Source organism: Manis javanica, chromosome 10 (genome assembly GCF_040802235.1).
Source record: "Manis javanica isolate MJ-LG chromosome 10, MJ_LKY, whole genome shotgun sequence".
NCBI lineage: Eukaryota > Metazoa > Chordata > Mammalia > Pholidota > Manidae > Manis > Manis javanica.
Window position 1 is genome coordinate 15273759 of NC_133165.1, and position 25900 is coordinate 15299658.

The 25900-nt window shown below is 37.7% G+C and overlaps 1 protein-coding gene across 7 annotated transcripts in view; it reads right to left on the reverse strand.

Moving 5' to 3' along the window:
• Nucleotides 1-25900, reverse strand: part of ACSS3 (acyl-CoA synthetase short chain family member 3) — a 159191-nt gene that overhangs the window by 113806 nt on the left and 19485 nt on the right. For 6 of the 7 annotated variants that reach the window (XR_012121986.1, XM_073214802.1, XM_073214803.1 and 3 more), the window contains 2 exons: nt 13711-13855; nt 265-453 (listed from right to left, as the gene is read on the reverse strand). Coding sequence is in view for 6 of the 7 variants with exons in the window: in XM_073214802.1 (XP_073070903.1) it covers nt 265-453; nt 13711-13855 (334 nt within the window). In the remaining variant the exon portion in view is untranslated. The remainder of the gene's footprint in view (nt 1-264; nt 454-13710; nt 13856-25900) is intronic. The other variant, XM_073214804.1, reaches the window with a different exon arrangement.

The following is a 25900-nucleotide window of genomic DNA, read 5'->3' on the forward strand; positions in this document are numbered from 1 at the left end:
AATACATGGCAAACTAACCTGAAGGGAATGTACCTTATCTTATATTTTTATTCCTCACAGCACTTAGGAAGATTTCTTACACAGGACTAACTCAAAAATAAATTTTTGATTAATAGATATATGCTAAAGAAAAAGTAAACTTGATGTATCACATCTGAAAGGAGGATCTAATAAGGGCAGATGACTCTTAGATGTTCCATCCACAGACAGCTATGGCTGTAGTACACGCAGCTACGATTCATTTTCTTCAAATAAAGCACTTACCTTTGCATGATCAATGCGACTACTTAATTCTTTGGATGCAAATCCCCCAAATATGAGACTGTGGATGGCTCCTATCCTCGCACATGCCAGCATGGTGTACATCGCTTGTGGGACCATTGGCATGTAGATGACCACAGTGTCGCCTTTCTGGATACCATGCTTGACCAAAACACCAGCCAGCTTGGAGACCTACAGCGAGATCATCAGGTCAGCAAAGTGCTGTGTTATTTTGCTAACCTTCGAAATTAATGTAATAATGCAAGAAGATGATCACTCACTTAGTAGTGGGTTGATGAAGCCCAAGTAACACATACTTGATTAGATATTAATAATAGATTCCTGTATTATAAGTGACTACAAACCAACTCACAGCTATTATGCCATATGAACTTCATGGTTACATTTGTAGAATTATTCACTCAGCAACACATTTACTGAGCACCTATTATGTGGCAGACATTGTGTTTAGAGTTGGGAACATAACATTGAAAAACACAGACACAGACATGTCCCTGTGGAGCTTTTATTCTAATGTGTGAATTGGCCAAGTGAACAGAAAAATTAATTTTATTTTAGATCCTTTTAGGTTAACTGTTGAAGGAAATAACTATCCATTAATAAAGAAAACATATTATGTACTTATAAGATAAATAAGATAGATTGTTATTATTTTTATTTTAAAGATAAGGTAACTGAGGCTCAGAAGTAATAAATAGCTAACCCAATGTCAGAGAGCTAGTGAATGGTTGGGTCAAGATACTATCGCGAGTCTCTTTTTTTTTTTTACTAAAATATAGTTGATATACAATATTATATTGGTTTCAGTTAAACAACATAGTGATCTGACAATTATGTACATTACTAAATGCTCACCTCATGTCAACCTATAAATACACTACATTATTATTGACTATATTCCCTACGTCGTAATTTCATCCCTGTGACTAATTCAGTTTAGAGCCAGAAGTTTGTGCCTCTTTATCCTCTTTACCTATTTCACTTATCCTCCCTCCCCACCCCTATGACAACCACCAACCTGTTCTCTGTGTTTGTAAGTCTACTTTCACCTCAGGTCTTTTGACTTCATAGTCTTTGTCCTTTCTACTGCCAGTTATTTTTCTTTATAGATTTTTATACTAATTACTGATACAAAATGACTGTGCTCTATATTGAAGGCAACCATACAAACCTTTATTTTAACATGTGATTTGGGGACCAAACATACAAATAAATCTCTTTCCTCTTAACATGTGCTTTTTATAAAATTTCTAGTAATAAAAACAAAATAGGTCATAAGCCCACATATTATATAATTTGTTGCAAGAAACCTTTCCAGGGCAATCACAGCAGGCTGTGGGGAAGATGCCCAGACCTAAGTGAATAAGAAATTTGACATTCTTTCACTTAAAAAATACATATTAACTACCTATATATGCCAGGCAATTTCCTGAAACATAAGCAAACAAATCAAGACAAAGATCTCTATCCTCCGAGTAGTTAAGTTTTAGCAAGGGAAATACAATAAACGTAAGTAAATTATACAGCATGTTAAAAGGTAATCCATGTTATGGAGAGGGGCAGGTAGTAAAGTGAAGCAGAGGGGATTGGGAGGGTAGGGGATGTGATTCTCAAAGGAACGGTCAGGGTAGACCTCATTAAGAAATAACGTTTTAGCAACAACTTGTAGTAGGCTAAGAATTAGTGGATATCTGTGAGTATACTATTTCAGGCAGAGAGAATGCCAATACACGCTGTGAGGGGATCATATGTGATGTAACTTGAGGAACAGCAAGGACACCTGGGAGCTGGACCAGAAAGAACAAGTGAAAGTGGCTTGGGTCAGGTCAGAGAGCTAAAGGAGGGGTCTGGATGGGTCCTCAGGGCAAGTGGCGGGAAGGACTATGGCTTGCCTCTGAATGTGACTGTTCAAGATACTGAACAATAGGGGCCTGAGGCAAGGAATTAGGCCACACAGGCTATTTCTGGCTCCTTTCATTCCCGTCTGCCACTCCTGCTTTTTGAACATGTTCAAAGGATTCTGAATCCTGATCATTCCTCCTTTTTCTCTTTATTTACCTCCTCTCTACAGATGGGGAAGATATGGTCAAGGTTAAAGGGTCTGGTGAAAGAAGTAACAATCTCTCTGTTGATTCTCTCCTATATTGCACATTTTAATTCAGTGCCATTTTGAAGAACTCAGAGCAGCAAGTCACAAGATACACACACTAAAGAAACATAAATCGTGACCTTAAATTCTCAAGAATGAAGATCAACAATAGAAAGTGTTTATCCCTATGTGCACTTCCTGCAGAAAGTGGCCACACTCCGTGACCACTTTCCTGGGTATCCCATTTAGGGCACAGCACTGGAAGAGACCAGGAGTGTGTCCTGTTTACTCAGCACTCTCAGCATGCTGAATAGTGTCTGTTGTTGAATAAAAGTAACCTTCAACCAGACCCAAGGCAGCAATGGTTCAGGAACTGCACATTTGACTCTCACTTCCTCATGTCACTGAACGATGCCCGAATTTTCTGTCCTCTGAAAGTAACAAAGTTAATAAATTCAGGAACTTTTTTGAGGAGAAGATCTCAAAATGACCAAATGTGGCCCCAAGATGTATTGAAGTCAGGGCCATGTCTCACCTTGAAAAAAAAAGTGAGCCAACATATTAAAATTAGGAGCTTTCATAGGCAAATCCAGATTTCTAGGTTCTCTGGAGGAATTGGGAAGTCCAGCAACACTGTGCGTGTGTTCTTGAATAAGAGCCATCAATGAACCCGATGGTCAGCTGCCAGGGTTGCCGCAGATCTCACCATTCCCTGGGGCCATTCATCACAGAGCTTGCATTTTTCTTCCCATTCTGAGTTTAAAATGTACTCTGCTAAATTGTGTTCTTTATGTTATATGCTTTCTCTATAGTTCTGTAACCATAAAGGTGTGATATTTACTTATACCATAGTTCTACAAACATAAAGGTGTGATATATACATAGTGATTTTTTTTCTCCCATTTATATTAAACACTTGGCTCTGGAAGCGTCAATTGCTAACCATCGCCCTGAAGACCACCTTCAGTCAAAAGAGGCTGCACCAGGTCCATATGACCACTAGATGGCGCCCATTTGGCCTTGCTAACCCTCCTGCTCACAGCTACTTACTACTTAATGTGTTGATACTGTGCTAATCACACCGGAGTTGCTCAAAAGAAAAAATCTTTGCATGATCAATAGAGAAAATTTTTTTCTCAGTAGTTGTCAGGGCTAAATCAGTAAGACTTTTCACTGTAACTTGTAAATTTAAAATACGTGTAAATATTTAATACATGTATATTATATATTATTAAAAATAATGAGCTATGTACTGAAAATGTATGGGAAAACATGTTTCTGGTGAAAAGTAAAAAAAGGCTTGTGAAAAACAAACTATTAGCTCGCAGCAGGAAAAATAAATGGACACTGGCTTAATATGAAAATATATGAGATATTTCATTAAAAATATTCCTTATTAACATTGAATCTAGAGATTGTTAATATGGGAACCCAGAATAGAATACTTAAGTCTCATTTCAGACACAGAGACTTTGGAGGTAAGTGTAGGCAACACAAGCAATGAAAGGAAAAATCTAGAAATCCCAGTTCATAATCACTCAAAGTGCTATAAAACTTCAATATAAAGGGCAACTTGATTAGTGTTGTTTTTCATCTTTTTATTGAATAATATTAAATTTTCAGAAGGAAAATTATCAAAGAGAAGAAAAATTGTTATTTTTATTCAACATCACCTTCTTATATTACCATATATGAGTATTGATTTATAATTTCTATTGTTATCCAGAAAGATAATATTTTGACATGCATGAGGATAACTATGAGGCATGAAGGAAGCCTGAGGAAGCAAAGTAAATGTACATATATATTTAGATGCAATGTTGTTTGCTTCCTCACATTAATGATTATATGAATTAATCATTATTTTGGCACTAATCTGAAACCATCTTAATAAGTATCCTATCATTGATACAATTTGTATAGTATCTGCTATATGCCCTATGCTGAAATGAAGTCCACAGATGCAAAAATGAGGAAGACATGGTCTGTAAAATTCTGAGTCCAGGAAAAAATAACATACATGAATAGTACTGATAAAATAACAAAATATAGCAACAGCATGTAATGTAAAATGGTATACACATATATGTGGGTTATACATTGCATGTACGTTTTATGTATATTGTTTGTTTTAGACACAAATAAAAATTTCAAATTTTAGAATTATAAAATGAGAAAACATATTAGTGCAAATAATGAAAAAAGAGTTTACCATTTTAAAAATGTATTCATTCAGAAAAGGCTTCATTCAGAAACAGTCTGCGGGTTAGTCTAATTTCATGACCAAATGCCTGTGATGAATATAAACGTTAGCTGAGACTGGCCAAAGGCTGTGATCTATAGAGTGAACTAGCGTGCTCTTCCTGAACAGCAAGTATCTCCATCTAAAGAAAATCATGTTTATATGTGAAAGATAGTGTTGGTGTCCAAATTATCACAAAAAGCAACCATGGGCAACCTCAGGGCCATGTCAAAGAAAGTTATATGAAAGAGAAGATGAGAAAGCATATTTTCAAGCTGCAATGATGTTATACCATAAACCCTGGTTTAATCAATCACAGAAAATGTAACTAATTTAAAAACCAATTACAATATTTGAGGGAACAGTCCTCTTTCCCTAGGATTTGGCTTGAAAACTGAACATAAACCTTCCTTTGGAGTACGACCTAAAAACACCATGAAAGATGGGGAACAAGCAGAGAATTTACCTGTAGCTGTTCAATAAAAGGCTGAATCAGACTTTTTACAAACCCAGTAGGTGTAGTTGGAGACCCAAGATAAGAGACATATGTGGAATAGCTTCCACACTGCAAAACCATATTGTGTCCTTTAACTGCCCACATGTAAGCAAATACTGCTTTGTTAGGGGGACTTAAGCTAAGTGGTGCCCACTCATTTCTCCCCTGGACACCATGTCATCTCCCAGTTCCCACTCTTGCCCACTACAGCCTCTTCTTCAGAGAAGCCAAAGTGATTCTTGTCACAATATGCAGCTTCCTATCATACTTAGAGTAAAGATAGTCATCTTTAGCATGGCCTGTAAGGTCCCGTAGGACCTGTCTGACTCCTGGATACTCCTCCAGCCCCACTTTTTCCCTCACTACCGACCCCCGGCTCACCACAGTGGGAGTCCGTTCTTGCTTCAGGGCCTCTGCCTGATGGGATCTTCACTCACATGTTCACAGAGGTCCCCCAGTCTTTATTTGGGTCATGTCCTCAGTGCCAAGTAGTTTTCCCTGACAAAAGTATCCAAAACGGCAGCCCAAGTTACTCTCTGGCCTTAGGTTTTTCTTCATTTATATTATCTTCTTATTCATAACATATCTCCCGAATCAGAAGGCAATTATCTTGTGGACAAAGACTGTATCATTCCTTACTATAGTCCATGATGTCCACCAAAATGAGGGGATGTACAAATATGTTTTGAAAAAATAAGTAAATTTGATTCCATCTTTCCAGTCCAGGAAAATAAATTCTAAACAGAGGGTCTATTGATGATGTTAAATTTTTAAAAGGTCAGAGTTAACCACCCTGAAGATAAGACAAAACATCTACTAGTGATAAATATAAATTTATGATAAAAATAAATTCAGTATGCAAATACAAGAACAAAACCCATACACCAGATTTCCAGGTGTCCAGGATGGCCAAGTAAGGTAAATGTTTAGATGAGGCAGGACACGAACCTCCACTTAGGAAATGCACTAAAACAAGGAAGATGCTCATCCCATTAAAAAAAAAAAAAATTCCTCAATGTAAAAAAAAAAAAAAAAAAAAACCCCACAATGTAAAAGAGACAAGTGACATTTTTAGAAACAAACCTTCCCTTATGCAAGGATCAGATCTTCCTTTACCTTTTTAATGAATGAGTCTTGAATATTCTATTCATATAGTCATTCAGTAAACAACATGAGCTTATGCTATGAGGCCTGTATTAGGCACTGTGTAGGTAAAAAATAAATAAAAAATATTACTCCTGTCTTCAGGCAGTATTTACTGTGATCTGCATCATCTCCAGTAAATAATTACAGCCTTAAACATAGGGGCTCATGCTTCCTGCTTTAAGATAATCTACAGAAGGACATTTCGTTCCACATTTCCTTCCACAGAATGACGAGTCAAGACTAGTAGAGTGTACAATTTATCGTTAATTATGTTTAAAACAGGGAAGAATGTCTTCTCGGCTTTAGATTCCTAAAACCACTCACCTCATCAACAGTTGCACTAAAGGATCTTTATCATTTTTTTCTTAAGGTTTTCTGATATTGATAAGGTATCTATTCAACTGTGAGAAAGTTTATCTCTGAAACTTGCTAACATGGTAACAATCCAACAGAAAAAAGGAATGGGCATAAGACTTGAATGGCCATTTCAGAAATGTGGAACAACAAATGGCCAATAAGCACAGGAAAAGGAGCTCAGTTTCATTGGTCATTAGGGAAAAGCCAATTAAAACCACCATGCAGGACAGCTACACATTCACCAGAAAGGCCAGAATTAAAGGTGTGAGGTTCTCAATGCCCAATGTTGACAACTGACATTCTCACACACCACAAGTGGGCATGTAAATTGGTATAACCACTTTGGAAAATTGTTTGGCACTTTTACTCAAGGTGAACATGTCCATTTCCCATGAACCAGCCATTTCACTCCTACATACATCCCCAACACAAATGCACATATCTTGTCACCAAAATTTGTGCACAAACATATCCATAGAATTATTTGTAAGAGCCCCAAACTAGTCATTACCTGACACAAAAGGACAACCTCTCTCAATAAAACAAAAGAATCTCATGAACAAGAGTTGAATAAAAAAAGACACAAATAAGTACACTGTATCATTCAATTTATACAAAGTTCCAAAGAAGTAAACCTCATTGCTGGTGGTGTTAAGGTATCTGGGTAACAATCACTTAAGGACAGAGAAAGAAATGACTAAAGGCAAGCATAATAAGGGCTTCCAGGGAGGCTGGGAATAAATATTCTGTCTCCTGATCCAGTTCCGTGGGTGTGTCCTGTTTGTGAAAATCTATCAAGCTTTATATTCATGGCCTGTACACTAATTTGAATATATATACATTTCAACAAAAGTTTTAAAAATTGCATGCTAGGAAATAACACACCCAGACAACTCTTAAGTTCAACCTCATACTTAGTATTCACACATTTACTGAGCATGGAAAAGGTAATTCATCTTATAGAGATACAACTTTTAGAGGAGCTGACTGTAATATATCTGAAGTTTTTATTGCTTATTTGGAAAGTTACAGATCACATGCACTGTTGTATCCTTTCCCCTCAAAAAGGCAACCACTGGCTGGACTAAATTTTTGCATGTCCTGGTTTTTGTGCTTTAGTTTCTTGCTTAAGGAAATAGTGGTATGTGACAGGAAAAGAAATATCAGATTATTTGACCCTAACATATATTGGAACAGATGGAATTTATACTTCGAGAAGAGAATTCTAAAGAGCAGAGGCTGGGAGGAAGACTTCTCATGGGACATAACCCTTGATTTCAGAGTAATTTTCTCCTCTAAATTACTCAAAATTCGTAATTACAATTACTTCCCTAATTGTAGCTCAGAAAATTACCTTTAGTAGAGTTAATAGACACTTTCAGCCTGAATTAGATCAGGAAAATTGGCACACATTGGGCTTCATCAGTTTTCCATGTATACATATTTTCATAAAAAACTCTCAAATTACTTTTAGGGGTCATATTCTTATTTAGTGAATATATACATAAAAATTCATAATTGCTTAAACATCAAAAGGAACAAATTTATCACACATGGAGATGAACTCAAAATGAAATTAGAGATGAAAACATAAATTCAGAGCAGGAATTTCTAAAAATGGTAAGTGCAATATATAAAATATACATATGCTACAAATTCACACACGTACTTTATTTCTCTGAGGCTTCCTGTAATTACTAACTTGAAAAAAGCTAATAAGAGAGGGACACAGTAAACACTGTATGTTTCCTAGAACGCAGATCTGAATTTAAGTATGGGAAATTCAAAGAGGAAATATTCATCTTCCAACCCAAATGTGAGTAAGCTAAAATTTTTTCACAGATAGTAAGAAGTCAGAGTCTACTTGGAAAGAAGATCAAGTTCCATTACTGATTCAATTCAAAGATAAGTAGTTCTTGCAATAAAGGCAACTAGAGTCACTTAAAATTTCAGTGATTCCTTCATCATGTAGTAAATGTTGACTATGTACCAGACACTGTTCTGGGAACAAGACAAAAATCTCTTCCCTCACAGAATTTACATTCTGGAAGAGGAAACAACACTAAAGAAGATAGATAAATAAATATTGTGGGAATGGGGGGACTCTAGTAACCACAATGTTGCTCATGTGATTGTACATCAATGATACCTTAATAAAAATAAATAAGTTAATCAATCCACCAATTAATTAATTAATTATTGTGGGGAAAATGAAAGTTCCTATGGCCAGGACCCTCACCTAAACTTAAAGTACTTGATGATGTAACTAGCTTACTGCTAGGCTGCTGCTTCCAAATCCGTAGGCAATGAACTGTTAGTGACTGAGTCACTATATAAAGAGCTCTGCCCAGTGCTCTGGGCGGAGGCAGAGACGGAGGTGGATTACAGACCTGCAGACTGCAGGATGCAGATGTGATCCTAGTGCTTGGCCTACCACAGTGACAATAAAGCCGGCTACAAACCCTTTTATCCCAAAAAAGTTTCATTGTCATTTCTCGATCTCAACAGATCCATAATGAACCAGCCCAGGACTGAAACCCTCAGGCAAGAGAAATATAAAGAATGGTACTGAGTAAGAAGTGACTAAATTTTCAAAAGGAAAGTTTGAAGTTATACTAAACAAGAACATTTATACTTAATATGGCCAGAGAAGATCTCACTGAGAAAATAACAGCCAGGCACACTAAGAACCATAAGATATCTGGAAGAAAACTATTTCAAGCACAAAGTAGGCAAGTATAAAGACTCTAAGGTAGGAGTGGGGCATCCCAGGAGAGTAACTGCAGGAGGCAGGGCAGGCTGGGATATGCAGTGAATGTAGTGGGGCTGGGAAGGAGGTCACAGGAGCCAGATCACACAGACCCACATGTCACAGGGAACACTGGCTTTTGTGTCTTCCACCACCCTCAGGATAAAGCACAAATCATTCGTGTGGCACTCAGAATCTTCCAAGTCTGGCTCACCGGAGCCCTGCTCCCCACCCCCTCGTGTGGAGGCACTGGTCTCTCTTCCCTCAGTCACTCTACACGTGCCCTTTCTTCTCTCTGTGAGACCCTCCTTCTCCCCACCCAATTCCCTTCTGACTTTTGATCATTTGGGCAAATTTTAGGCATGACTCTGCCAGAAAGCCTTCCTATGCTCCATTCATCTCAGGCTAAACCAGGCGCCTTCCTATGTGATTCCACAGAATATAACACTACCGCCTATCAAAGCCTTTATCATGTACACATTTTTTTTTAGCTTCTCAAAAATATGGAATGGGTCTTTTTGCCTTATATCTCTTGTTCCTAACTGGGTTTGGCTTACAAAATAAGTATCTGTTGAATGAATGAAAGATGGATCTTGACCCAGGCTCAAATCTCTTTATAGATATCTTAATAAAGGCTTGTTTAAGTTATCAGATCTACATAAAAGGAGGTTGTTTTGGAAAAGCTCTTTTGAACCATCCCGTAAAAATCTTCAGATCCTTCATGTAACTGTAAGAATTTAGCCTAAAATTAGTTGGTTCACTAATTAAGAAATGCTAACTAACTTAATCAAGGTTTACCTAGCCTGAAACTCCCAGTAGAAATGAGACAAGGGGGATTAAAATAAGTAAGATACAAAGGTGCTTCTCTTTGCTCGTTGTCAATGGCATTACCCATTAATCTTTCTTCTTCTGTGTTCTCTACTTCATAAAATGAAGTCCCCAAGGAACCGGGAGCAGGTAATCAAAGCCGAGCATGATGTCTCCCTCTTTTCTCACAGTGCCTCCTTTAGAACTTTAGAGAAGAAAGGCCTGGGGGAATCAGAAACCATCAGCAGGTGAGAGAAACAGGCCTTTTAAGTACTTTGATATGAGGCTAACCGAAACCAACGAACCAGGTCAAATCTCAAAAGGGTCTCAGTCTTGACTCAATATTAGAAAATCAAGATGAGTTTGCACAAAGCCTTCTAAGTAAAATGTGCATGTGTTTAGCGTATACATTTATGTAATTGAGAAGGAGAAAAGCAACAACCATTATTTAACTTATTTAATGTTTCTCTAAAGCTTTTCCTTTGACCTCCACTGGTTACGTATCAACTCAGGATGTTGATGTGGATAATATTTTTATGATATAAAAATAAACTTCCTAATCAGTATACCAGTTAAGATTCAACAGTATTTTAGGCCTGATTACTAATTAAATGAAACTGTGCCCAATATGCCCAAATCATAGGAATAAGTTTTTAATCATAAAAAAACCTCATATAAAAACTGAAAATGCAAAACTAAGATAAAACATGGAGTATAAGAGCTTATCAGGGAAGTTACATTGTCTCTCATAATAAAACATGGCCTCAGATGAAGCGCCTTCCCTCCTCAGACCCACTGTGAGCTCTGTCTCTGTTGTATAGTTTAATCTGAAATGCACAGTTCCCACTTACAGACCAATAAAAAGTTCTACCAGTATATTTGTGGCATTATTCTTTTTCTGTCTTGGGCTGCCTAGCATGAGAATTCTCCCAAGTATGAGTCCCAGAGGGAGGCAGGGCCCCATTTCCAATGAAATCAAGAGGACAAGACATCCCCCGCCCCCACCCCACTGTCTGGTATTTTATGCATGTAGGCTAATCTTGGCCTAAGCTACGGTCCTTCTCTGTCAATCTAGGAGACTGACACATAAGCTAGTCTAGTCACCAATCTGCAGGTTCTCTTTAACGCTTCACTGTTGCCCCTTCTCCTGTGGGGTGTGCCATGTTTCTGAGCTTCTTTTCTTCAGTCTTCCCTTTCCGTAAATTCCTCTTATGTTTCAATCAGCTGAAGCTGGATTCGTTGCTACAACTAGGCTGGTAACTATCCTGAGCACAAGCGGCCTCAGTGTTGTCAGCTGTTTGCAATAGCTCAGTATTGGGTGCTCACCGTGTTGTCTCAGTCACCATTCTTGCAACCTCTCAGAAGGCTAAACAGGAACACGGCTGATACAAAAGGATGTAATTTCAGAGTCAGGGAGCACTGACCAACTTTCTAAAAATCAAATAGAAACCCTAAATAGGTTAAAAAAAGCAAAAGAAGAGAATGTGATTCAGAAAGCCTTAACTTAAAAGCAAATGCTTCCAAACCCTAGGACAGACTCTGCTCAACCAGTGGATCTCAACCAATGGCGACCTTGCCATTCTGGGGAGACACCAAGTAACATTTGGAGACATTTTTGGCCATCACAGCTCAGGGAGGGGCGCTACTGGCATTGGTGGGGAGCGAGCAGGAATGGTGATATTCGTGCTACGGTGGCCGTCGCAGCAAAGAGGCCTCCGGCGTGAATGTCAATACTGTCAACGCTGAAAAGCCCGGCCCTACACTGTCAGCTCCCTTCAAATCATGCATCAATAAACGCCCCACAGAGCTAGAATAACTCTCCCACCATCCACAAGGCCCAAATACTTTGATAATGACTTCCAAGACATCATTTCTACCCTAATGTTAAAAAACAATTTCACAAATCTGTCAGTATCATGATTTACCTTAGAAGTACAGAGATGGGAAAGAACTAAAAAAGAGCAAATAAAGGGAAGGAACAAAGATGTCCAAAGAGCTGTAATGTCCCCACAGGGCCCGCGGGCCTGATGGGACACCCAGGGCGAAAAAAGACTTGTGTTTATGGCCGGGAATGCCGGGAAGAGCAAGCAGCTCAGAGGGATGCTGTGATCCGGGTCCGACGTGTCTTCTACATCACAGGGGTGCGGACTTTACTCTCTGAGTAACAGTCATTTTTATAGAAAAGGTTTTAAGCCTGGATTGCAGAATGACTCCGTATAGCGTAATTAGGATAACTAAAGGCTGAAAAGAACCACGGAAGCATTCTGTGAGTGTGTGATCATTTATACCCAAGTTTGGGGTTTTTGGAGATAATGTCAGGATAATTTTGAGAATTTCTGAATGAAGTGGGCACTTAAATGTGAAAAGGATTCACGTGATTCTCAGTTCTGGGCCTTTGTTTTTAAAGTTTTGCCATACAACATGAATTCTGAAGGTCATAGTTTAGTACTCCTGGTTTGTTTGTTTTTTTAATGCTAATTTTTGTCAGTGTAAATAAAATCAAATCTCTCCCAGAGTTTTAGTGACATACAGAAGGATATATGTAAGTAGTTGACACTTTAAAGAAATTAATTTTGCTTTCCTCTAATCATTGCCTAATATTTACCTAAATACTTAGTCAATTTTGACTAAGCTAGAAATCTTCTAGAGAAGAAGACATACTCAGTTTACACAAACTGTAGGTAAAAGCTTATCATTAATTTTTTAAGTCTAAAAATAGAGACTGAGAGATGACAGCCTATATGTTATGCATAGGAGAGGATGTGCCTCACAGAGTTTAAAGGACATTTCCCCAAATGACCACCCAAATCACTTTGGTAACCTTTTAAACTAGTATTTTCAATAGCATTCCATTAAAACTGGTCTTATGACAGGCATTAACTGTTCAGATTGTATTAGACTAGCTAGGTTCTATTTAATACTTAAATCACACGAAACAATCACGAACTATAAAATAAATGTAAAAAATCAGAAAATCACTAGAGGTGCAAATATTATTATTGCTATTACATACAAGCCCAGAAGTGGCCTCTTACCAATGAAAAATACAACCTTTTCTATACTTTGAGCAAGTTATAAAACCTTTTTTTTTGACAATAGAATTGTTCCAATAAATCACTTAATTCCGGTGAATCCCAGTCATAAAAAAAAAAAATGGAAAGGTTTTAAGTAGTTGTTTCTTAGGAAGAAAACTGGTGTCATTTGAGGTGACAATCTAACATGGTCAGCGCCTGGTAATAGGGACATCAGCCGAAAGCGGCTAGACTAAGGTGATAACAGTGTAGATGGAAATGAAAGCCAGGAGAGGACTGCAATGTATTCTTAACCTCTCCCAGTAAAATGAGTATCTTCAGCATTATGACATACAAATTTATGGGGGGAAAACTGAGTTAACAAACCTCTATTTATTCCCAATGTGCATCAAAAGAAAAACGTGGTAACATGTCAATGAATTAAGCGAATTAAAAGTTATTCAATGAGAATGTGTGCCATAATTTCTGTATGATTTCCAAATAACATACATAGAAAGTTTATGATATTACCTGCTCCAGAACTTCTTTATAGGTTATAGTTGCTTTGGTATTTGTAACAGGACTGTCATAGATGATTGCAACCTTATCTCCTTTACCATTTTCAATATGACGATCAATGGCATTGTAACAAATGTTAAGCATTCCTTCCACAAACCTGAAAAACAATTATAAAAGTGAAGAACTCTTTTCAAAATATACTGTTGCTTCACTAGGTTCCTATATTTCTAGTCTGGCAGAGCTACCCTTAAAATGGGGTTTCCCCATGCACGCTATGCCAGGTAATGAGGGCTGTAAACTAGATACTTAAGGGGGCACAGAAATGACATTTTTATGTTAATAAATATGTATTTATTTTTATGTGCACTGGAAAAAATATACTTCACACTTCAAGGTGACATATTTGTAGATTTTATTGCTTAGGCTGAAACTAGAGTACAGAACACCAAAATAATCTACTTGCCTTGGATGAAATGGATTGTATATAAATGCAGCTACCATAGTACTTATCACACTGCATTAATAATTGGTTTGCTTATATGTTTCCTTTATTATACTGTAATCTACCTGAGAGTAGAGACTATAATATTCTTCTTGTAGTCCTAGGATGTGCTACAGCAGTTTTCATGTTTTAGGCACTCAATAAATATTTGACAAATGAAAGAGTGAAAATATTAGTAAACTTTCAAGAAACATTAGATTTAGGATTACTATCTCACTTTAAAGTTGAGAGGTTAGAGACTTAAAGAGAATAATGCCCAGGACATCTGACTAAGAATTGAAGAAAGCCATTCCCACAGGTAACCATTAAACATCTGGCCACACCTCATACTAACATACTCATTTGTTCATCTATAAATATTTGTTCCCTGGTCTCAGGTTCATTGATTCTTCTATGGTCTCCATTCTGCTGTTGAGGCCAATTCAGTGAGTTTTTATTTTGGCTATTGTATTTTTCCATTCTAAAATTTCCATTTGGGAAGAGAGAGGGGTCAATGTCAGCATGGAAAGCACCTGACTTACCTCCTCCCACCTACACACTGAATCTATACCTACACACAGACTGAGAACTGAGGCCTGAGTGAACACCTTCTCCACAGGTTGGGATAGAAAGGTCACATAAAAAAACAGCGAGAGAGGCAGAAACATGATAACAGAGGGAACCCCACCCCCAGCGCAACACCCGGCCATGGGCAGGGTCATTGCTGAGGGACCACAACACAGATCCCCTTCCCTGGGGCACAAAAGAAAAGCAGCACTTTAAAGTGTATCTAGACTGTAAGTGAAAAAACCTAGTTTTTAGACCTAAAGCATGGGCCATTTGGCGGTGGAACTGCTAAAACTCTGTCCAGTGTCCGAGGTGCTGGCAAGTGCCATTGTTTGCATTCTTTCCCCGTCCTGGCAGTGCCGAGGGGAGCTGGGTCCAAGTGCACACACCCATTTCAGACTTGGCTGAGGTGGCCTCCCACCCCTGCCTGCACCCAAACAAGCCAGCTGAGATCTAGCAGTCCTGTAGAGCAGTATCAATGGCAGTGCTCACCCAAGCTCATCTCCCTCAAGCCCACCTAACACCCAGCACCCATCCAGAAGATCCCCAGAGCATGCCACCCCACCCCACCAGCCCACTGCTGCTCCACTTGCAAAAGTGGCTGCTACTGATATGGGGGTCCCCAGAGAATGTACCCAAGCCTGCTGCTGCAGCACGGACACAGGGCCAGTCACCCTGACCCCTGCAGAGTGCACTTGGGTCACCATTGCACTGCAGGCGTGGAGATAGTACCACTGACATGGGGTTTCCTTGGAGGGTACAATGGCCTGCCACCTCCCCACCAATGCAGACCCACTGGTACACATTCAGAAACCCCTCCAACCATGCTCCCCCAAACATGCCCTGGGGTCCCTGAAACAGGGACATGTTCACACTGTCTCATTTTCAGTTAGCCTCCAGCCAGCTAACCAAAACCACCAGATACATGCAGTCTACCCAGTGGACTTCCCCTACACAAGGCCATTCCTTCAAGATAGGGAGATGTAGCCTTTCCAACTAAGTCATAGAATCAAGCACAGAAAGTCAAACAAAATGAAGAAACAGAGGAATGTGTTTGAAACAAAAAAACATGACAAAACTTAACAGAAAGAACTAAATGAAACAGAGTTAAGCAATTTACCAGATAAAGAGTTCAAAGTAATGGTTATAAAGATGCTCACCAGACTTGAGAGAAGAGTGGCTAGACACAGTGAGAACCTCAACAAACAGATAGAAAATATAAAAAAGAACCAATTAAAGATGAATAATAAAATAAATGAAATGAAAATTAGAAGATGTAGAAGAACATATTGGTGATTTCAGTAAAATACATTCATTTCAAGTGTATTTCAAACATCAAGTGCACAATCTCCAGAACAAGCCACAAAGCAAGTCTCAATAAATTGAAAAAGATAGAAATCATATCAAGCATCTTTTCCAGCTTCAATGGTGTGAAACTGGAAATAAATTACAAGAGAAGAAAACATAGAAAAAAAACAAACAGAGGGAAGCTAAAGAGCATGCCACTAAACAACCAATGGGTCATCAGAAAAATCAGAGAGGAAATAAAAATATACTTGAAGAATAATGAAAATAGAAGTACAACAGTTCAAAATTTGGGGGGGTGCAGAAAAAGCAGTCCTAAGAGGGACATTTATTCCCACCTCAAGAAGCAAGAAACACCTCAAATAAACAATCTAACCCAACACCTAAAGGAGTTGGAAAAAGGAAAAAGCCCAAAGTTAGTAAAAGAAAAAATAACAAATATCAGAGAGGAAATAAATGAGACACTAAAAAGCAATACTTTTTGTGGATGAAATATCAATGAAACTAACAGCTGGTTCTCTGAAAAGAAACAAAATCGATAAATCTTTAGCTAAACTCATCAAGAAAAAAAGAGGACTCAAATAAATATAATCAGAAATGAAAGAGAAGTTATAATTGACACCACAGTAATACAAACTATTATAAGAGATTACTGTAAATTCAGTGAAGTTGCAGAATATAAAATCAATATACAGATGCTCCCTGTCATTGAACAACTTAGAAGAAATGGATAAATTCCTAGAAAACTAAAATCTTCCAACACTGACCCAGGAAAAAATAGAAAGTCTGAACAGACTGATTACTAGTAATGAAACTGAATCTGTAATAAAAAACTATCAATAAACAAAAGTCTCGGACCAGATGGTTTCACAGATAAATTAAACCAAACATTTTAAGAAGAGTTCATACCTCGTCTCCTCAAACTGTTCCAAAAATTGAAGAGGAAGTAAAACTTCCAAATTTATTCTATGAGGCCAGCATTACCCTGGTACCAAAACCAAAGACACTACAAAAAAGAAAACTGCAGGCCAATATCCCTGAAGAACATAGATCCAAAAATCTTCAACAAAATATTAGCAAGCCAAATTCAAAAATACATTAAAAAGATCATTCAACACCATTTATTCCAGGGATGCAAGGATGGTTCACTATCTATAAATCAATCAACATGATATATCACATTAACAAAAGGAATAACAACCATATGATCATTACAATAGACGCAGATAAAGCATTTGATAGAGTTTAATAACTATTCATGATAAAAACACTCAAAACAAATAGAGTACAGAAGGCATGTTCTCAACATAATAAAGGCCATATATAACAAGCCCACAGGTAACATCATACTAAATGGTGAAAAGCTGAAAGTTCTCCTCTAAAATCAGCAGCAAGACAAGGATGCTCCCTGTCATGACTTTTATTCAACATAATACTAGGAGTCCTAGCCACAGCCATTTGATAAGAAAAATAAATAAAAGGTATCCAACCTGGTAAGGAAGGAGTAAAATTGTAACTTTGCAAAAGACATGATACTGTATATAGAAAGCCTTAAAGACTCAACCAAAAACTATTAGAATAAGTGAATTTAGTGAAGTTGCAGAATATAAAATCAATATACAGAAATCTGTTGCATTTCTATATACAAATAATGAACTAGCAGAAAGAGAAATTAAAACAATCCCATTAACAATTGCATTAAAAAGAATAACATACCTAGGAATAAATCTAACCAAGTAAGTGAAAGATCTGTACTTTGAAAACTATAAAACAGTGATGAAAGAAACTGAGACAACACAAGCAAATAGAAAAATATCCCATGCTTATGAATAGGAAAAATTAATATTGTTAAAATGGCCCTGCTGCCCAAAGCTAGAGAAAATAATCCTAAAATGTGTATGGAACTGTTGGAAAGGAATTTGGCTCAGAGATGTAGTTCCCAGTCAGAGTGAAAGGTAATGAAGGAATTCATTAAGGCAAGAAAAGCAGGGAATGGCAGCTGCCTTGCAAGTAACAGAGACCAAGAAAGAACAGAGGGAGGAAAAGGAAGCTCATTAAACTCCTGCTCGGCATTGGGCAAATGACTTGCCAACTCCTAAAGCCAGGGTCACCTGGCATCCAGCGTACACATGAATCTCTCTGATATGGGGAACAAGTCCCTACCACCCCAGGCTTTAGGGGAGCTGCAGAGCACTGGATGGAGTGAAATTATGTTCTGAGAACTTCCCAAAGGCAAAGAAAGAAGATTTTCAGGCAGGCTACTAAAGAGCATGATCATATAGCTGCAGTCCTGTCTAGGTCACCCAGGTGATGAGAACTTGCAAGCCCAAATCGGAGCTCTCAGCAGTCCCTCCTTACTTATCTGGAGTAAAACAGAAACAGAGTGAAGACTTGTGCTTAAGTCTGGAAAATAGAATGAAAAGCAAAGTGACAAAGAAGCTTACCACTGGAAGAATGGAGAGACAAAATGTAAGTTGAGCAGTAAGAAGTCTTCATTTAAGGCAAAATGTACACACACTTGAAGAAAGGGGAGTGCAGGCAACCTCCAAAAGGAGGTGCACTTAAGGGTTTAGGGTCTGGGGTTTTATAGGGCCATTTGGGTAAGGGGTCAGCATAAGGCATGATGTATACAGGAGATTCACAATTCAAGTTTTGTTTTAAGAATAGGGTTATTTAGGGGACTGTGTTGGTCTGTATCTTAGCATTCTTTATCTACATAGGTTTGTTTACATTTCAGAGGTCTATCTCCTGTCTTGGTTACACAGTTATTTAATGGATTCAGGGGCTGGAAGAAGAGGAAGAACAGCATATAGATTAAGAATCAACTGCGCCTTTCTCTCAGGCTAAGTAGATTTTATAATGGCCTGACCTGGTCCCATTTCCCTGCTCTGCCTCACTGGGTTGGGCACAGAAGTCCTTGATGGACAATCTTTGGCCTTGGACACCTGATCTTATTGGTACAGTAAAGACATGGGTTGCTCTCTGATACTTTTACTTATCTGGGAATTGTTATTGAACTGGGGAATATCCAGACATTCCAATTTACTCCTGGGCTTTGAAATTCCAACGAATTAACTAATTAACATGGTGAGTTCTTTCTGGCTCTCTGGTTTTACCTGGTTAACTCTTTGAGTCCCTTTTAGTAGGCTTTACTGACTTTATTCTCTCTCCACACCACTCATGGCTGTCTTTCTGCCTGACAGAACTACAAAAGACCCTGAATAGCCAAAGCAATCCTGAGAAAGCCGAAGTATCACATTCCCTGATTTCAAACTATACTATAAATCTATAATAATCAAAACAGTCCGGAACTGGCACAAAAACAGACTCATAGATCAATAGAACAGAATGGAGAGCCCAGAAATAAACCTACACTTACGTGGTCAATTAATGTATGACAAAGGAGGCAAGAATACACAATGGGGAAGAGACTGTCTGTTCAATAAATGGTGTTGGGAAAACTAGATAGCTACATGAAAAAAAAATTAAACTAAATCATTATCTTACATCATACACAACAATGAACTCAGAATGGATTAAAGACTTCAATATATTTAATACCTGAAACCATAAAACTCCTAGAAGAAAACACAGGCAGTAAACTCTTGAACATCAGCATTACTCATTTTCTTCTAGATAAGTCTCCTCAGACAAGAGAAAGAAAAGCAAAAGTGAATAAAAGGGACTACATCAAAGTAAAAAGCTTATGCTGTACAGTAAAGAAAACGATCAAAATGAAAAGACAACATACTGAATAGGGGAATATATTTGCAAATGATATATCTGATAGGGGATTAATATCCAAAATATATTTTTAAAAATCATACAACTCAACACCAAAAAAGTAATAATCTGATTTAAAAAACAAACATTTTTCCAAAAGATAGACAACCAACAGGCACATGAAAAGATGCTCCACATCGCTAATCATCAGGAAATTCAAATCAAAGCCACAATGGGATAATCACCTCACACCTGTCAGAATGGCTAATATCAAAAAATAATTAAGTAAATAAACAAATAACAAGCGTTGGTGAAGATGTAGAGAAAAGGGAATCCACATACATTGTTGATGGGAATTTAAATTGGTGCAGCCACTGTGGAAGGCAGTATGGAGGTTTCTCAAAAAGCTAAAAATATAAATACTGTAAGCCCCAACAATTCTACTTCTGGGAATTTACCCAAAGAAAAACAAAATCACTAATTTGAAAAGCACCCCTCTGTTTATTGCAGCACTATTTACAATAGCTAAGACACGGAGGCCACGGAAGATGGATGAATAAAGAAGACGTGGTACATATATATCATGGAATATAAACTCATATCATATGGTTTCATTTAGATGTGGAATTTGAAAAATGAAAAGAACAAGCCAAACAGAAATAGACTCAGACGCAAAGAAAGGACCGCAGTAGGGCAGGCCCTATGACAGACCCCCTTTCACACGTGAGGAAACACAGCTGACAGTGACTCTCTCAAGGCAGCTTGATGACAGAAACAGGCCCCTAGGCATCATACAACATTACCTCTATAGGCGAAGCTACAAGAACTTCAGACTTTTTTCAGCTGTTTTCAAATTTTGGACAGCTTAATATTTAAATTATAACACCCTAAAATGTTCTTTTTTAAGGATACCATTAAAGAAACTTAAAAAAGTTGTAAGGGTACCCTATGGGACAGGTAAAAAGGAAATTCCAACAGAGGGAAGGGTCTGGAAGCAGGTTAAGCAAGAATCATGGCAAGTGTAACAAATTGGCATGGCTCAAGAGGATGTTAGAGGTAATGAACACACCACTATAAACTGGCTGAACTTAAAAATTGGGTTATGGTGGGTGACTGGACCAAGTGGCCTACAAGGGGTCTCCCAGCTCAAAGATTTGATTTTTCTCCTATGAAAAGATTCTTACTTCATTTTAAATCAAATCATTTCAGTGAAGGTCAACTGAATGTCTTCTATGTGCTGTCTCTTCACTGTCTCTTCTAAATTCATGAGCAGGCTTTAAATGGCTATCTTTACAGATTATTAAAGTAATACTCACTGTAGAAAACTCACTATATAAAATATACTTGAGAGTATTTTCTTCTATTTTTTTCTACATGTAAATATTTTGCCTCTATATTTTAGATTGCATTATGAGCTTTTGTTCCAAGGGCCTGAAAAATTCTTGAAAAAAAAACACATTTAATGATGGCATAATATTGACTTCACTGGCTATTCAAGTAGTAAAGTCAATCCTGCATTGCTGCAAATTGCCTTTCACAATACTGTCATTATATTGAATGATCCTGGGATGGTGTTTCTTGTAGAGAAATACTAGTCACATTAAAAGTCTCGCCTGCAGATATAATGAAAACCAGTCTCACACACACACACACACACACACACAAATCAAATAATGAAATTGCTTCCTGGTAATATTGAATTAATTTATATTGCCATCAGCATTATTTGAAAGTCCATTTTATCACACTCATCTAAACACAGATTGTTCACACCCTTCTTCAATTTGAGAAGTGGAAGTAGTTTTAATATTGGTTTATTTCATTACTAGTATTAAGTACAATGTCTTAACCATTTCTAAAAGTTCTTTATATATGACATTGAACTGCCATAGTTACAAATTATTTTCTGCTTATTCACAAATTTTAATTTCCTGACATAAAGTATTTTAAATTTGTCTATAGTCAAATAAATTTATCATTTTTCCTGCAATTTTTTCTTCTAAAATAGTTCATACTACTCTCTCCTAGTTTCATTTTTTACACAGCCTCCTAAATGTGCCAATAATTATTCTATGTATAAAATCTGCATGTGTGATCTGTTTTATGTTATATATTACACATATACATTGTATGATATGTGCATATATATTATGATGTGGCAATACGATTATATGTTTATTTATCAGTAGTCAATTTTCTAAGCATCATTTTTTTAGCAATCCTTACTGTCTTCATTCATTAGTGATATGCCATTCTTCCTACATGTATTAGCATCTTATATATAAGTATTAGCATCTTGTATATATATATTTCAGGGTCTTTGTCAGGGCTGTATAGTTTCTAGATATAATTACTGGAATGTTTTGTCATCAAAGTCTTGTGAGTAGCTCTCTCTTTAAATTCAGTCAGCTTTCAGTTCCATTGAAGGAAGTAAAAAACTTCATATTCTTTATCTTACACCATCCCTGTCCCAAATGCCTTCTGCAAAAAATGGCAAGTAATCAGAATGTCCTCCATAGCCCACTGGAATAACAGAAAAAAAGCACAAAACTGAAATTAAATTGATAGCAATAGTGGAACCCCTAGAAATGGTGCTACCACTGGATCAAAACCATGGCAAATTTGGAATATATAAAGCAGACAGTAGGTGAATAAGTGCTAAATCTAAAAGTCACAAGAAACATGGTGTATCCAAGTATACTGATATGAAAAAAATTCTCTAACATTTTATATACTGTCAAGTTAAAATAAAATAAATAAAATAAGGTGTAGAAAAATTTATACAACCATACCATGAACACATTCATGAGGAACCTAAAAACTAACAGATAATAAGAAGACTCACCAAAAAACCCTCAATAAAACCCAGAAATCAAGCTCTACTACAATGCCACAGCAATCAAGACAATTTGGTACTGGCATAAGAACAGACCCACAGACTAGTGGAACAGAAGAGAGAATCCAGATACTAACCCAAACATATATGGTCAATTAATATATGATAAAGGAGCCATGGACATACAATGGGGAAATGAAAGCCTCTTCAACAGCTGGTGTTGGCAAAATTGGACACCTACGTGTAAGAGAATGAAACTGGACCATTGACTAACCCCATACACAAAAGTAAATTCAAAATGGATCAAAGACCTGAATGCAAGTCATGAAACCATAAAACTCTTAGAAGAAAACATAGGTTAAAATCTCTTGGACATAAACATGAGCGACATCATCATGAACATATCTCCCTGGGCAAGGGAAACAAAAGCAAAAATGAACAAGTGGGACTATATCAAGCTGAAAAGTTTCTCTACAGCAAAGGACACCATCAATAGAACAAAAAGGCATCCTACAGTATGGGAGAATATATTCATAAATGACAGATCTGATAAGGGTTGACATCCAAAACATAAAGAGCTCAAGCACCTCAACAAACACAAAGCAAATAATACAATTAAAAAATGGGCAGAGGAGCTGACACTTCTCCAAAGAAGAAATCCAGATGGCCAACAGACACATGAAAAGATGCTCCACATCTCTAATCATCAGAGAAATGCAAATTAAAACCACAATGAGATATAACCTCACACCAGTAAGGATGGCCACCACCCAAAAGACAGACAACAACAAATGTTGGCGAGGATGTGGAGAAAGGGGAACCCTCCTACACCGCTGGTAGAAATGTAAATTAGTGTAACCATTGTGGAAATCAGTATGGAGGTTCCTCAAAAAACTAAAAATAGAAATACAATTTGATCTGGGAATTCCACTCCTAGGAATTTACCCTAAGAATGCAGCAGCCCAGTTTGAAAAAGACATATGCACCCCTATGTTTATCGCAGCACTATTTACGATAGCCAAGAAATGGAAACAACCTAAGTGTCCATCAGTAGATGAATGGATAAAGAAGAGGTGGTACATATACACAATGGAATACTATTCACCCATAAGAAGAATACAAATCCTACCATTTAAAACAACATGGATGGAGCTAGAGGGTATTATGCTCAGTGAAATAAGCCAGGCGGAGAAAGACAAGTACCAAATGATTTCACTCATCTGTGGAGTATAAGAACAAAGCAAAAACTGAAGGAACAAAACAGCAGCAGAATCACAGAACTCAAGAATGGACTAACAGTTACTAAAGGGAAAGGGACCTGGGAGGATGGGTGGGAAGGGAGGGATAAGGGGGAGGAAGAGGCATTACAATTAGCAGACATAATAGAGGGGGGAGCACAGGGAGGGCTGTACAACACAGAGAAGACAAGCAGTGATTCTATAGCATCTTACTACACTGATGGACAGTGACTGTAATGGGGTATGTGGGGAGGTCTTTATTTTGGGTGGAGTCTAGTAAATTTAATATTACTCATGTTAATTGTAGATTAATGATACCAAAAAAAAATGTTGCTGAAAAAATTAAACCCAGAAATAACTCCAAGATCAGAAGCATGAAGGAATAAGGGGCCATGGGTATCTGGATGGATAATTAAGACATAAGCCTCACACAGAGCCCCACATACACATCACACAAATTTTTACTGGCCTAGAGTCTACCTTTCTGAAATAGGGAGAGTTTGTGTATGAATGTTCCTCTAAGAGATTTAAGACCAGGAGAATAGGAAAAAAGCTCTATATAATTTCCAGGAGGCCTAGAAACCCTACACATCATTATCACCTAGAAATCCCCTCTTTTTCCTCAAATAATCAATCATAGGAAAAAAGACTCTGGTAATGAAAATCTGCATTCACTGCTGAATGAATAGGATCCTTAGTTGGGTTCTGAGATGTACTCAGCCGCCGGCATCTTGACACTTAGGTGAGTGTGTGTGTGTGCAAGTATATGTGTGTGCATGTGTGTGTGTGTGTGTGTGCATATATTTATATATATACATATGAAACAGAAGACAACAAAGCTGGGGTGTTGGGAGGTCTATTGGTACTGGCATAAGAACAGACCCACATTTTCAACATACATAACAAGCAGGAAGTCTTCCAGATACAATGCATGCTTACCACATTTCCTTCTCGCTGCCACAAGGACAAGTGACATTCCAAAAACTGACTGTACCATCAACTGATATTCTTGAGTGAGGATGGACGGCATAGGGCAAATCTCCTGGGTAACCCAGGGTAAGCCAAGATGAGCTTGCGTGAATGAGACACACACCTGGGCTATTTTAAACCAGGGATATTTGAGAGCTGTTTATTCCTGCAGCATAACTGTATAACTTTGTTCATCCTGACTGATAGCAAAGTCTAAAGATCCATCAATTTTAGCAAATTCAAACAAACTTTAAAGCTGTCATATTTCATAATTTAAGAGGCAGAGGAATACATTCCAGGACAAAGAAAACAAGAGGAATCTCAACTAGTATAATCATATAGTCACTACAGTAATGTGAGATGTTCTCGAGAAGGAGTCAGGGTGCACCACCGTCAGTGTCTGAGCTCACAAGGCAGAGCGGAGGGTTCTTTAGCAGGGTCTCCAAGGAGAATAAAGCTCTTGAAATTCCTTCTGGACTTCTGACATAATTTCCATGTTCCCTTGCCTTTTCCTTATTAACCACTGCTAGCTTACATCTAGCTCGGCTAGCTCTTTGGAGGGAATCTTGCTTGAATATGATTTACTCTCTTCTTCACCACAGCCTACCCTGAATCATCTTCTCTGTCTTTCCTAATATCTGACATTGTCCCATCCTGTATCGCCCTTTGGACTTGTTCATTAAATGAGTGAAACTGGAGTGTGTAACCGGCCCACACACTGGGATAAGTCAATGAATGTGGGTGGACGTCTGCAGGATTTTTAAGAGGTTTGCCGACCTCTTAAAGTCCCAGGGTCATGATCTCTGGGCGCCAAAAGGAGCCAATGGCAAATGTTCCCATGTTCTTCTGCCTCCCTCTGTTCCCATCGCCACCGGCCTCTCCTTTGATCAGAGCTAAAAGCACACTTCAGCATGTCTTTATTAAGTCAGTTTTCAAACATTATGAGAAGAAATAAAGCTGACACTCAAAAGAAAATGACTTCTTTTGGAAGGGGAAGTTGATAGCATTTACTCTGTGTATTTGGTTACCCAGCTATGAAAAGTTGAATTGGTAAATTCTAAAGTGTGCCTCTCAGTTTCACCA